General features: G+C 48.1%; 1 protein-coding gene across 1 annotated transcript in view; it reads right to left on the reverse strand.

Moving 5' to 3' along the window:
• The window catches only part of INTS8 (integrator complex subunit 8), a 197671-nt gene that overhangs the window by 43084 nt on the left and 138889 nt on the right, over nt 1-15698 (reverse strand). The window contains exons 20-21 of the mRNA XM_075353053.1: nt 14908-15026; nt 6365-6483 (exon numbers count right to left, since the gene is read on the reverse strand). Of these exons, the coding sequence (XP_075209168.1) occupies nt 6365-6483; nt 14908-15026 (238 nt within the window). The remainder of the gene's footprint in view (nt 1-6364; nt 6484-14907; nt 15027-15698) is intronic.

Genomic DNA, 15698 nt, shown 5'->3' on the forward strand with positions numbered 1-15698 from the left:
TGCGTACCCCACCAGACGGCCCCTTAGGACCGCTTTTGCCGTTTCCCAAAATATCACTGGGGACTCTCTATGTTCCTTATTGTCCTCTGCGAATTCTCCCCACCACTCCTGTAGCACCTTATGGAAATTATCTTGCCTGAGAAGGAACGATGGGAATCTCCATATGATATCTGTACCTCTCCTGAATTTCTCTCTAATGCCCAATCTCACCGGACTATGATCAGAGATCACCATATTCTCTATCACACAATCTTGCGTTCCCCACTCAGTAAGTCTTGCGAGATCCAGAACTGATCAATACGTGACCAGCTATCATGAGGGTGAGAGAAGTGTGTATACTCTCTGTCATGTGGGTGAGTTAGTCTCCAGATGTCTTTCAGTCCTACATCTTCTAATGTTACATCTCTATTGTCTAAACTCCTGCCCACATTAGCTGTCCCCTCCTCGCCCCTCCTCCTATCTTCAGCCGAGTCTGGGACGGTGTTAAAATCGCCTCCCACTATAATGTTAGCCTCCCCATCTGCTAATATGGTGGCCTTTATGTCATCATGGAATGTGATTTGTTGTGAATTTGGGCCATAGACATTATAAATACTGAGTTTACCCGCTGGACTAACGATTGTTAAGTGCTGCCACCTTCCATGGTCGTCTGCCTCATGTGCCACTACCTCATGACTGAATTGTTTATTTATTAGGATAATAGTGCCCGCTTTTCTACCTTGTGCCGCTGCCCCGTAAATGGTGCCCACCCAATGTTTCTTCATGCGGAAAAAGTCCTCCCCCCCCCCAAGTGGGTTTCCTGTAATAAGGCAATGTCTGTCTTTAGTCTTTTCAGATGTCTCAAAATCATTGCTCGTTTGTTAGGTGATCTCAGCCCTTTAACATTCCACGTAGTTATCTGTATCATGTTTACCTGTGTATTCTGCTTTTACTACTCCCTCCCCTATGGGCCCCTGCATCAAGGAAGACGAGATGTTCAACACTAGAACCACAGTTGGTACCACAAAATCGACACTCCCTTTCCCCACCTTGCAAATATAACAAATACAACAAAAAGCATGTAACTGTAAAACATATTTTCCTTTCCGAGAAATCCACATCGCTTTCCGCCACGTTGGTGAGCTCCCCTATTCCTAGCCAAAATATGTAGCTCCCTAATCACCCCCCAAAAAATATATGTTCTATCCCCGGACTAACTTGAATAAGCCTTTGAAAATTATGCAAAAATTAGCACAGTATGTCAAAACCTCAGCAAGATTCTCCAGTCCTACTTATCTCTGACTCCAGGTAGCCATCAGTCCGCCCAGAACAGGCCCACTTCATTTGAATTTGGATGATGTTCCTGGACAAAGGAGAAAAAGAAAAAAGACCAAGGGGAGAGAAGATGGAGAAAGAAAGAAGAAGAAAAAAAAAAAAAAAGAGGGGGGGGGGGAAGAGGACCCAGACTTTGGGATGTTTTCCCCTCTTTTCTCCCTTCCCCCTCCTCCTCTCACCTCCCCAACCCTCTCTCCGTAATGCATCCTCCTCAACGCCTCTTCCTGTTTGGGAAGAAAAAAAAACAAAAAAAAAACAGGCAAAAAAAGGAATAACAATGAGCGAGTTCCAGTTCAGGTATCATGGTTTCTCTCCCAAGGGTTGGTTCCTGTCTTCCGGGCGGGAATTATGCTGTCGACCCGGGCTTGGCCTCCTTTCCTCCCTGGTCTCGACTTGCTTTTGTCCCCCAAGACGTCCCACATCTCTTCCTGAGCTTGTGGGGGATCCTCTTCTATTATTCCCTTCTCCACTAGCTCCTTTTTCTTGCCTTTCTGACCTAGTCTTGTTGAGCTCTGCCATGAGAATGTTTTCTGCTTCTTTGTAGTCCTTGTAGTATACAAACGAGCCATTGGGGTTTCTAACTTTCAGTGTAGCAGGGTATAATAGCTGGCACTTTACTTTTTTGTTGTACAGAAATGAGCAAATTTTGGTAAATTCTTTTCTCCTTCTGGATACTTCCGCTGAATAATCCCCAAAAATTAGCAGTCTGTTGCCTTGATATTGTAGTGGACGCTTTCGTTCTCTAAAGACCCTCAATATTTCCTCCTTATGCTTATAATCAAGGTACTTGACAATCAATCACCTGCCTGGCTCTTATCGGGGTATTCTTGTTTGAGTTTTGGCCCTCTCCCTTATTCGCCTCCTGGTGTCTCAGTGGACCCACTCTGTGGGCTCTTTCAACTCTGAATTTCGCCTTTATGCCCAGGGCCTGCGGTAGCTCCAACTCGCATATATTATCCAACTGTCCAATCGACACAGACTCTGGCAACCCGACTATACGTAGGTTGTTTCGTCTCGATCTGTTTTCCAAATCTTCCGCTTTATCCTTCAAGTATTCATTAGATTTTGCTACAGCTGCTATTTGTGCTTGCATAGCCAGTATTGTCTCCTCGGAGTCAGAGATTCTCTGCTCTGATTCTGCCAGTCTAGATGCATGGGCATTTATCTGTTTTTGCATATTAGCTAATGATGTTTGTATGGCTGCCTCAATAGCCACTTTAACCTCTTTTGACAAGTGTGATGTCACTTCTTCAGCCAGTTTTTTATAGTCCACATTAAGCTTTTGTGTGTACTTGTCTTGGCCTGCAGGTGGTGCTGTTTTCTTAGTTCTCTTTGTCTGGACTGGGCCACTACCTCCATCCCCCAATAGCTTGCAGGCTTGTGATGTTGGTGTAGTAGGCTGTTTTTTGTTTCCTTTGGAAGGGGTACTATTAATTCTTGCATTTGACTTCCTGTGAGTCTGAGTGGGATTAATCTCCCTGTGCTGTTTGTCAGTTTCATCCTCCAACACTGCTGTGTCTCTGAGCTGCCCTGCTTTGCCTGCATCTTCTCTCCCCTCTGCCTCCATATCTCCTTCATCCTCCCATTGCGATCCACCATCATCAGCCCCCTGCATCCACTTCTCTCCTGCTGTGTCCTCCTCCTCGCTCATATCTTCCTTATCTCCTGTCTCCTTGCTCATATCTCCCCTATCTCTCCCCCTCCAGCTCTGTGTTTGCTTTTCTGTGTCTCCCACCATGCGCTCAGGCTCCTCCCCCATCAGGCTCGGCGCCATTATCTTATCTTCTCCTCTGTCCATGTCACAGCTTCTCCAGGCTCCCTCACCGCTCCCAGCACTTCTCAGGAGGTACCGTTCCATAGCTGGCTGCTTTAGGTAACCTCCTGTGCTGCTCTCTGTTTGGTGGCTCGTCCGGGGGGGTCTTTTTTTAGTCGGTTTCTGTGAGGGGTGGCAGGAGCTTCTCCTCTAAGCTTCCACCTCAGCCAGGACAGGATCCGGAAGTCGATTTATGTCTTTTTACATCAATTAAGAAATGTGCTCCTCAGAGCATCTGGGGCATCATAACTCTGGACCAGACCTCAATCAGAGGACAATAAAACTTTTACACAGCTTATCTATGAACTGCTGCAATATTTACTGCCACAACAGTTTGTCCCCTTGACATACTGCTAGTTCTTCTTCACATAACTTGTCTTATTTACTGCTCCATTCTATGTCCTGTTGTGTATAAATATGTGACTCTTCAGATTTTGTGTCATACTGAGCCTGATGAAGAGACCCGAGTAGTCTCGAAAGCTAGCTATTATTTCCATCTCTTCAGTTAGCCATTAAAAAGGTATCTACCACTGAGGACTTCAGTTCTTTTAAACAATTTTTTTTTTTATCTCTACTGGCTAACACGGTACAAATATATATATTTTACCTGTATCAAATAACACTCTATAATTAAAAAAAAATAGAACCAAAAATATCGACATCACTGACATCCTGAAACAAATAAAAGGTCTGAAAGAAAAAAAGAAAAAATATACAATCCAGACGATTTTCCATTTTTTTTTGTTTTTTTTTGCTCCCCTTCTTCAGAGATCTGTAACTTTTTTATTTTTCCGTTACTCTTGCCATAGGAGGCTTATTTTTTGTGGGACAAGTTGTACTTTAAACAAATATTGTCTAATAAAAACCATGAGTTTTACCATTTGGTGTACTGGAAAAAAAACGGCAAAAAAATTCCAAGTGTGGAGAAATTGTAAAAAAGTGTGAGCACACACATTGTTTTTGGGATATTTTATTTACAGTGTTCACTATATGGTAAAACTGATGTGTCGCTGTGATGTCTCAGGTCAGTACGAGTTTGTAGACAAACATGAATACTTTTAGCTAAGGGGTTAAAAAAAAAAAGTCACAAGTTGGTGAAAAAGTGCGCCACTTTCTTTGGACAATTTTCCAAAACCCGTAGTGTTTTCATTTTTCGGGATCTGGGCCTCAGTGATTGCTTATTTTTTGCGTCTCAAGCTGACATTTTTAACGGTACCATGTTTGCGCAGATGCTACGTTTTGATCGCCTGTTATTGCATTTTGCGCAACATTTGTGGCGACAAAAAATGTAATATTGGCGTTTGGTAAACTGCGTAGCCGCAAAAAAATTCCAAAATCAAATTAATTAATCTCTGCAAGCCATGAAATATTTATATTTTACCCTCCTCACACATTTTGTGACAGGAGATTCCCACTGTTTATATTTAACCCCTTCACAACACATGACGTACTGGGTACGTCATGGATCGTGTCAGGGCAATCGCTGCCGGCTGCCGCAGCTGACATGTGCGCCTCGCAGGGACGAGTGGATTCATGATCCACCCATGCCTATTAACCCCATAGAACGGGCCGTCAAACTGACAGCCGGCTGTACATGCCCGCCGCGGTAATTGCATACTCACTGGCCGCCATCGGAAGTCACATGACTATCACTTGGAGCTGATGGTTGCCCTGGTAGCACAGGGTCATATGATGACTCCTGTAGTTATCATGAGTCACTTCCTCTTACACCTGGGAGAACGCCATGTGTGAGAGGAGAGCTGCTTTTCTGGTGATCTCAGCTGTGCGGCTGTGATCTACAGAAATGAATGAGCCATCAGACTGCTGATCCTCATAGCCCCCAAGGAGGACTAGTAAGATTAAAAAACCCTAAAAGTTCAAATCCCCCCTTCGCCCAATTGAAAATTAAAGGGTTAAAATAATATACACATATTTGGATATCGTCGCGTACAGAAATGACCCAATCAAATATAATATATATATAACAAGAAATCACACAAACTAAACATAATGTACTAGCAGCTAAATATAAGGTGCAATCACCTAAATTAATAAAGTGCAAGTATCTCCAGAAATATATACGAAAATATATCCCAATAGACAAAATTATGACCCAGTGATAAGGTAATACAAATATAGATACTTTAAACTGAAGCCATATATCTATCAAATGATAGGAATGAATAATATGAAGGTAATCAGTATATCAAGCCCATAATATGGAATCCAAAACAATGGAAAAAAAAAAAAATAGTCAGTGGAGAGACCCACACGTTTCGCTGCTCTGGGCAACTTCATCAGGGGTAGAGAATCTCTCTTCTATATTATGGGCTTGATATACTGAATACCTTCATATTATCCATTCCTATCATTTGATATAGATATCACTTCATTTTATTAATTGTGTGCATCAATATTGTATTGATTTTTCTCCATTTTTTTGTCTACTTAAACGCTACAGATGTAGCCCCCTCATTCTATATTTTGGCTGTGCATCTTCTTAGTTCTATCGTGTAGATTCATGAAAAGTCACAAAATATGGCATAACTTTACCCTAGTCTACTTATAAAGTGATTTTATAAATAGCCAGTTAATTTGGCACATTTTTTGGGACAATTTTCAAAAATGTGTGACTTTTTCTGCTAAAAGGTTGCAAAATTAGCTGAAGACAAAAAGAAACATTTTCGGGCATGTGCAAAACTTGTGTTGTGTGGGCCATTTTGAAGAATTTGATGTAAAAAAAAAAAAAAAAAAAAAGTTAGCAAAAACCACAAGTAAAAAAAATTGAAATAAAAAAATGCATTTATAAAACTGTAAATGATGAAATAAAGCTATAGATATACAGAAACTCACAAGTGTATGGTTAGTATACTATTAGGGTATATTCACACGTGATGTTATTGCTGTGTATTTTGCGCAGTGTATTTGGGGCATAAAATATGCAATGTCTTGGAATTTCTCACATCTCATGCACTCTTTTTTCAGTGCGTATTTTGAGCCCTGCTAAGTATTTACCAAAAAGCAGCATGTCAATTCTTTCAGCGTTTTTGCAGAGCTTTTCAACCACTGATCTGAATGGGTAACAAAAAAAAAAACCCAACACTATAAAGATTCTGGGCTTTGGTGAAAAAAACAAAAACAAAAAAAAAACACTGCAAAAATGAACCGTGTGAACATACCCTTAAAAAACTGATGCCACTAAACTGCATAATAATGGTTGTTGAATGTTCTACTCACCAAAATAGATGTCGGCCTGGATGGTGAGCCAGGAATGGTTGTTGGCGTTGATTTTTAAAGCGTAATTTACTAACTCTTTTACGGTGATGGCAACGGCATCAAAATCTACGGCCTGAAGGCTGAGAGAAGGAAAAAAAAAAAAAAAAAGGAAGAAGGTTATAGAAAAAGTAGACTGCCATCCATATGTGGGATGCTTCCTTCCCGTGTGGAAACCCTGGCTGCCACAACCATGTCACACACTTCTACCTGCAGAGTCTGCTGGGAAGATACATCCAATACACAGAAGATTGTTAGATCACTACCAATGGTAGAGTAGTGCTGGTAAGCGCGGATCTGAGGCTGGCCAGATCTCGAGCCACTAGGATACATTGATCCTTCAAGTGTCAGTGCCCTTGTGCTCCCCCGATGGTGCAGAAGCAACATCTCTTCATATAGAAGAGAGCATAGATCAGTGCAGTGGCGCTAACATGACATTGGTCCACACCGTCAATCATCAGGAGTGCACCGCCAGCAGGCAAGAAGCCGGGAGGTTGGGGAGTGGTGCACCCCTCGAGACATGACAATTAATGGGTTTGTCCTGTGTCATTTTCAGATCCAGTTCATCCCATTTATGTTAGCATTTACTTCTACCCCAGTCATTTCCTCTCCCTCCAGGATTGTTGGTACTGGTGTAGAATTCGGTGGTATGGAAAGCCCAAACTACAATCAAGGAAGAGTCACGCGATGACGTTAAATATGAATCCAAAGCCTGGAAGGTGGACGGGTCTCATGGGACGCCACAGACAACTAGGAGGGACTGTGACCTAATAGTAAATGAATGAACTTATTTAGCAGAGAAAGTTTGTGGCGCTCCTTCTCTCCTCTATAGAAAGAGGTACAAGAAGGGAATTTTGTTTACTTACCGTAAATTCCTTTTCTTCTAGCTCCTATTGGGAGACCCAGACAATTGGGTGTATAGCTTCTGCCTCCGGAGGCCACACAAAGTATTACACTTTAAAAAGTGTAACCCCTCCCCTCTGCCTATACACCCTCCCGTGGATCACGGGCTCCTCAGTTTCGGTGCAAAAGCAGGAAGGAGAAAACTTATAAATTGGTCTAGGGTAAATTCAATCCGAAGGATGTTCGGAGAACTGAAAACCATGAACCAAAAGAACAATTCAACATGAACAACATGTGTACACAAAAGAACAACCAGCCCGAAGGGAACAGGGGCGGGAGCTGGGTCTCCCAATAGGAGCTAGAAGAAAAGGAATTTACAGTAAGTAAACAAAATTCCCTTCTTCTTTGTCGCTCCATTGGGAGACCCAGACAATTGGGACGTCCAAGAGCAGTCCCTGGGTGGGTAAAAGAATACCTCAATAAAAAGAGCCGAAACGGCCCCCTCTTACAGGTGGGCAACCACCGCCTGAAGGACTCGCCTACCTAGACTGGCGTCTGCCGAAGCATAGGTATGCACTTGATAGTGTTTCGTGAAAGTGTGCAGACTAGACCACGTAGCTGCCTGACACACCTGCTGAGCCGTAGCCCGGTGCCGCAATGCCCAGGACGCACCCACGGCTCTGGTAGAATGAGCTTTCAGCCCTGAAGGAAGCGGAAGCCCAGAAGAACGGTAGGCTTCGAGAATCGGTTCCTTGATCCACCGAGCCAAGGTTGACTTGGAAGACTGCGAACCCTTACACTGGCCAGCGACAAGGACAAAGAGCGCATCTGAACGACGCAGGGGCGCCGTGCGAGACACGTAGAGTCGGAGAGCTCTCACCAGATCCAAAGAGTGCAAATCCTTTTCACATTGGTGAATTGGATTAGGGCAAAATGAAGGCAAGTAGATATCCTGATTGAGATGAAAAGGAGATACCACCTTAGGGAGAAAATCCGGGACCGGACGCAGAACCACCTTATCCTGGTGAAACACCAGGAAGGGGGCTTTGCATGACAGCGCTGCAAGCTCAGACACTCTCCGGAGTGATGTAACTGCCACTAGAAAGGCCACCTTCTGCGAAAGACGTGATAAAGAGACATCCCGCAGCGGCTCGAAAGGTGGTTTCTGAAGAGCCGTTAGCACCCTGTTAAGATCCCAGGGTTCCAGCGGACGCTTGTAAGGTGGGACTATGTGGCAAACTCCCTGCAGGAACGTGCGGACCTGCGGAAGCCTGGCTAGACGCTTTTGAAAAAATACGGAGAGCGCCGATACTTGGCCCTTGAGAGAGCCGAGGGACAAACCCTTGTCCATTCCGGATTGAAGGAATGAAAGAAAAAGTGGGTAAGGCAAACGGCCATGGAGGAAAACCGTTCTCGGAGCACCAGGATAAGAAGATTTGCCAAGACCTGTAATAGATCTTGGCGGATGTTGGCTTCCTGGCCTGTCTCATGGTGGCAATGACATCCTGAGATAACCCTGAAGACGCTAGGAGCCAGGACTCAATGGCCACACAGTCAGGTTGAGGGCCACAGAATTCAGATGGAAAAACGGGCCTTGTGACAGCAAGTCTGGGCGGTCTGGAAGCGCCCACGGTTGACCCACCGTGAGATGCCACAGATCCGGGTACCACGACCGCCTCGGCCAGTCTGGAGCGACGAGAATGGCGCGACGGCAGTCGGACCTGATCTTGCGTAACACTCTGGGCAGCATCGCCAGAGGAGGAAACACATAAGGCAGTTGAAACTGCGACCAATCCTGAACTAACGCGTCCGCCGCCAGAGCTCTGTGATCCTGAGACCGTGCCATGAATGCCGGGACTTTGTTGTTGTGCCGTGACGCCATGAGATCGACGTCCGGCGTTCCCCAGCGGCGACAGATCTCTCGAAACACTTCTGGGTGCAGAGACCATTCCCCCGCGTCCATGCCCTGACGACTGAGAAAATCTGCTTCCCAGTTTTCTACGCCCGGGATGTGAACTGCGGAGATGGTGGAGGCTGTGGCTTCCACCCACTGCAGAATCCGCCGGACTTCCTGGAAGGCTTGACGACTGCGAATGCCGCCTTGGTGGTTGATGTATGCGACGGCAGTGGCGTTGTCCGACTGGATACGGATCCGCCTGCCCTCCAGCCACCGATGGAAAGCCAATAGGGCTAGGTACACTGCCCTTATCTCCAGAACATTGATCTGAAGGGAAGACTCTATCGGAGTCCAGGTTCCCTGAGCCCTGTGGTGGAGAAAAACCGCTCCCCACCCTGACAGGCTTGCGTCCGTGGTGACCACAGCCCAGGTTGGGGGTAGGAAGGATTTTCCCTGCGATAGAGAATTGGGAAGGAGCCACCACTGAAGTGACGTCTTGGTTGCAAGGGAAAGAGAGACGTTCCTGTCGAGGGAAGCCGACCTCCTGTCCCATTTGCGGAGAATGTCCCATTGGAGTGGCCGCAGATGGATTTGCGCGAACGGCACTGCCTCCATCGCTGCCACCATCTTCCCCAGGAAGTGCATGAGGCGCCTTAAGGGGTGTGACTGACCCCGAAGAAGTGATTGCACCCCTGCCTGCAGAGAAAGCTGTTTGTATGCTTGACTACCGCTGACTGTGTATGAAACTCCATCCCGAGGTAAGTCAGTGATTGGGTCGGTGTCAACTTGGATTTCGGGAAGTTGATGATCCACCCGAACTGCTGGAGAGTCGCCAGAGCGACGGTAAGGCTGTGTTGACACGCCACCCGAGAAGGGGCCCTAACTAGGAGGTCGTCTAAGTAGGGAATCACCGAGTGGCCCTGAGAGTGTAGGACCGCCACAACGGATGCCATGACTTTGGTGAAAACCCATGGGGCTGTCGCCAGGCCGAAAGGCAATGCCACGAACTGAAGGTGTTCGTCCCCGATGGCGAAACGCAAGAAGCGTTGATGTTCGGGTGCGATCGGCACGTGGAGATAAGCATCCTTGATGTCGATCGATGCTAGGAAGTCTCCTTGTGACATCGAGGCGATGACCGAGCGGAGAGATTCCATCCGAAACCGTCTGGCTCTCACATGTCTGTTGAGTAGTTTGAGGTCCAGAACGGGACGGAATGATCCGTCCTTTTTTGGCACCACGAACAAGTTGGAGTAAAAGCCGCGACCACGTTCCTGAAGGGGAACGGGGATCACAACTCCATCCGTCTTCAGAGCGTCCACTGCCTGAAAAAGTGCGTCGGCCTGAGCGGGGGGCGGAGAGGTTCTGAAGAAACGAGCCGCAGGACGAGAGCTGAACTCTATCCTGTAACCGTGAGACAGAATGTCTCTCACCCATCGGTCTTGAACATGTGGCCACCAGGCGTCTCCAAAGCGGGAGAGCCTGCCACCGACCGAGGATGCGGCTAGGGGATGCCGAGAGTCATGAGGAGGCCGCCTTGGAGGCAGTGCCTCCTGCGGCCTTTTGGGGGCGTGACTTAGACCGCCACGCATAGGAGTTCCTCTGGCCTTTCTCCGGCCTGCTGGACGAAGAGGATTGGGGCTTGGCTGAGGGACGAAAGGACCGAAACCTCGATTGTATTTTCCGTTGCTGAGGTCTCTTAGGTTTGGACTGGGGTAAGGAGGAGTCCTTTCCCTTGGATTCCTTAATAATCTCATCCAATCGTTCGCCAAACAAGCGGTCGCCAGAAAACGGCAAACCGGTTAAGAACCTCTTGGAGGCCGTGTCTGCCTTCCATTCGCGCAGCCACATGGCCCTGCGGACTGCCACAGAGTTAGCGGAAGCCACAGCTGTACGGCTAGCAGAGTCTAGGACTGCGTTCATGGCGTAGGATGAAAAGGCGGACGCCTGAGAGGTCAAAGACGCAACTTGCGGAGCAGAATTACGTGTGACAGCATTAATCTCAGCCAGACAAGCTGAGATAGCTTGGAGTGCCCATACGGCTGCAAAGGCCGGGGCAAAAGACACGCCCGTGGCCTCATAGATGGACTTCACTAGGAGCTCTATCTGCCTGTCAGTGGCATCCTTTAGCGATGAGCCATCTGCAACCGATACCACAGATCTAGCCGCCAATCTAGAGACTGGAGGATCCACCTTGGGACATTGAGCCCAACCCTTAACGACTTCAGAGGGGGAAGGGGTAACGCGTGTCAGTGAGGCGCTTAGTAAAGCGCTTGTCCGGAACCGCTCTGGGCTTCTGGACAGCATCTCTGAAGTTAGAGTGATCGAAAAACGCACTACGTGTACGTTTGGGGAACCGAAACTGGTGTTTCTCCTGCTGAGACGCCGACTCCTCTACAGTAGGAGGCGGGGGAGAGAGATCCAACACCTGGTTGATGGACGAGATAAGATCATTCACTAAGGCGTCCCCTTCAGGTGTATCAAGGTTAAGGGCGACGTCAGGGTCAGAGCCCTGAGCTGCGACGTCCGCCTCGTCCTCCAGAGAGTCCTCAAGCTGGGAACCCGAGCAGCGTGAAGAAGTCGGGGAAGATTCCCAGCGAGCCCGCTTAGCCTGTCTAGGACTGTGGTCCGGGCAGGAGTCCTCCACGTGGGACCTAGGGCCCAACCTGGGAGCGCGCTGCGGCGCGGACCGAGAGGGGCCTGGAGGCGATGATCCAACAGGGGCCGGGGCCTGTGTAAGGACCGGTCTGGACTGCAAAGCTTCTAGCAGCTTGGCAGACCATTTGTCCATAGACTGAGCCATGGATTGTGAAAGTGACTCAGAGAGTTTCTCAGCAAAAGAGGCGAACTCTGTCCCTGCCGCCTGGACAGGGGGAGCAGGGGGGTCTACATGAGCCGAGGGGCCCACTAGTGACCGAGGCTCCGGCTGAGCAAGCGAAACAGGGGTCGAGCATTGCTCACAGTGAGGGTAGGTGGAACCCGCAGGTAACATAGCCCCACAAGAGGTACAGGCCGCAAAAAAACCCTGTGCCTTAACAGCTTTGCTCCTTGTGGACGACATGCTGTTGTCTCCTAGGAGAGTGATCACTGAGGGTATATGAGCAAAAAAGGGTATACAGCCCGACCGAACAGAAATATATATATATACGTATCTATTCCGGCACCCTAGGGGGACCAGCACCGGGTGACCGGTGTGGCTTACCGACCGCTAATAAACGGAGTGTGTGTCCTCCAGATTCCCTGCCTTAGGTCCCCCGGAGCTGCAGAGCTCTTCACTGAGAATCCTCCACCGGCAGAATGCCAAAAAATGGCTGCCGGAGCTCTCAGGGGAGGAGTGGAGCCGTGGGCGGCGCCAGGAAAGTGCGGGAATCTGGGGTCCCCACAGTGATCAGTGAGGGGGGGAGGAAACATGCAGGATACTCCGGCCCTCACATCCGACGTCAGGTCGGCAGTCCCGCCCTTACCCCTGACAGGCAGGCCCGGGGGCGGGATTTTTGCGACTAGGCCGCGATGAAGCCGGGGACTAAATTTGAGACCGCGCCCGACAAGCAGGCACGGTCGGCGCGGAAGTCCGCCGGCCTTCTCAATTCAGCAGCTGCCGCAGCGTGCGGGAAGAAGGTGCGCTCCCTGCACAGTCCCCAATGGGGACACAGAGTACCTTAGAGTTGCAGGGCCCGGTCCCTGAGGTTGACTAGACTCCGGTCCAGCAGATTCCCACAGGGGCTGCGGAGGGAGCACGGTCCCAGTAAATGGATGACCGCTCAGGATCCCACTTCTCCCAGAGCCGCTAAGGGATGGTGAAGGAGACGGCATGAGGCTCCGGCCTTTGTACCCGCAATGGGTACCTCAACCTTAACAACACCGCCGACGTAGTGGGGTGAGAAGGGAACATGCCGGGGGCCCCGTGGGGGCCCTCTTTTCTTCCAACCGACATAACTAATATGAGAATGCATGAGTGGATGTGTGCCTCCTTCCACACAAAGCATAAAACTGAGGAGCCCGTGATCCACGGGAGGGTGTATAAGCAGAGGGGAGGGGTTACACTTTTTAAAGTGTAATACTTTGTGTGGCCTCCGGAGGCAGAAGCTAGACACCCAATTGTCTGGGTCTCCCAATGGAGCGACAAAGAAAGGAATATTTCCAGGCGGCACTCAGGTTCCGATGCACGAGTCCAGGGAAGGCGTCTCCAATAACATATAAGTCAAAAGGAAGCGGCACTCCAAAGTCTTTAAACTAAATGGGCTTTATTCCATATAAATCACCGTGATTTATATGGAATAAATCCCATTTAGGCCCTGTGCGCACTAGAAAAAATTTTTTTCTCAAGAAATTTTTTGAGTCTGAAAGATTAGCGCACTTGCGTTCAAAAAACACACCAATAACGCACCGAAAAACGCATGCGTTTTTGGTACGTTTTTTTCTGCAGCTTGGTCCCTGCATTTTTTTTACTCCCTCACAGCACAGCGCGTCGCGTCTCTTGCTTGCAGCGTTCTGCTGTGAGGGAGCAGGGAGCAGATGGGCTCAGAATGCAGCCGGCTGCACGGATGTGACGTGTGCAGCACTTGACGGGGACGTCACTGGAGCGCGAACAGCGGTCTGCAATAGCGCCTCTCACAGGCACTATTGCCAACACAAGGTATTTGAGAGAAACATTGTTTCTCAATATAATATCGAACTAGACAATAAAAAATATGGGTGAACCACCCCTTTAAGTAATACAAAATAAATAATGGATTATTCTGAAGCATTATTTCATCTTCCTTTCTAGAAGGCCATAACACAATTTTAGTGTCGAGATTATTATATATATATATATATATATATATATATATATATATATATATATATATATATATATATATATATATATATATATACACACATATACATATATACATATACATATATACATACACATTATATATATATATACACACACACATAAATAAATAAATAAATAAATAGAGTAGGTGATTATACCTATAGAAAGACTTGGACGTTTGATAAACACAGTTAGATTAAGTAAGAGTACCGTGCCACGGAGACAGCATGTAGAGGTGGGGAGCGCACGGCATGCAGAGGTGGGGGGAAGAGCGCGGCATGCAGAGGTGGGGGGGGGGAAGAGCGTGGCATGCAGAGGTGGGGAGGAAGAGCGCGGCATGCAGAGGCGGGGGGGGAAGAGCGCGGCATGCAGAGGTGGGGGGGGAAGAGCGCGGCATGCAGAGGTGGGGGGAGGAAGAGCGCGGCATGCAGAGGTGGGGGGGAGGAAGAGTGCGGCATGCAGAGGTGGGGGGGGGGAAGAAGAGCGCGTCATGCAGAGGTGGGGGGGAAGGGCACGGCATGCAGAGGTGGGGGGGGAAAGAGCGCGGCATGCAGAGGTGGGGGGGGGGGGAGAGCGCGACATGCAGAGGTGGGGGGGAAGAGCGCGGCATGCAGAGGTGGGGGGGGAAGAGCGCGGCATGCAGAGGTGGGGGGGGGGGAGAGCGCGGCATGCAGAGGTGGGGGGGGAAGAGCGCGGCATGCAGAGGTGGGGGGGAAGAACGCGGCATGCAGAGGTGGGGGGGGAAGAGCGTGGCATGCAGAGGTGGGGGGGGAGAGGTGGGGGGGGGAGAGCGCGGCATGCAGAGGTGGGGGGAGAGGGCGGCATGCAGAGATGGGGGGAGAGCGCGGCATGCAGAGGTGGGGGGGAGAGCGCGGCATGTAGAGGTGGGAGGAGAGCACGGCATGAACACAAAGGAGAGCATCGGAGGAATAAACCTTTGGATCTTACTTTGGGATGTTGGAGGGCCAAATAGAGATGTGCTCAGCGGTGATATCATTCACAATATCTTCCCGGAGATTGTGAAGCTTGACAAACAAAGACAGCAAAGTCGTCAGCACCAGCGGCTCCTGTGCAACAAAATATATTTGGGAGGTTATTACTGCCACTTATATAAAACTAGATACAAAATGCTAGTTATTGATTTTATCAACCAAATTTTTTGGCATATATTAGGCCTACACAGGCCATGTTTATAAGATGGTTAACCCTTGCAGCATGCTGTTTTCAGCTTACGTAGCAAAAAACCTGCTGACAGATTCCCTTTAATTTGGCTTAATATTAAGTGATTCAATTAATATTAAATCAAAATATTCTAATATTAATATTGAGCAGAATTGAGCCTATTGGTTTGGCCTCTACACCAGTCATGGCTTCTCATATGGCCTTTTGGGAAATAGCTGTTGGTTGGACCACAGTTCCCCTGACTCGAAAGTATATAGGAGCTTAATGGAATAAGGCAAATTCATTTCTGCTGAGCTCCCAAACCCTGAATGCCTCAGACATAGAAGGATTACTATATAGATATCTATCTGTAAACCCATTAACCAGCTTTGAGTCTTGAATGGTCAGTGGCACATGTGAACATGCAGTTACCTGCACTTATAGCTGTGGAGATATTCATTGTCATGCTTGAAGAGCACGTTACTAATTCTGTTGCAAATTATAGGGAGTCTGAAAACATTACATGATTTTTCCCCTTAAAAATTATTGGCATCTTTTTTTATTTCTCCCACTTTCCT

This window comes from Anomaloglossus baeobatrachus, chromosome 6, assembly GCF_048569485.1.
Source record: "Anomaloglossus baeobatrachus isolate aAnoBae1 chromosome 6, aAnoBae1.hap1, whole genome shotgun sequence".
In the NCBI taxonomy this organism is placed as follows: domain Eukaryota; kingdom Metazoa; phylum Chordata; class Amphibia; order Anura; family Aromobatidae; genus Anomaloglossus; species Anomaloglossus baeobatrachus.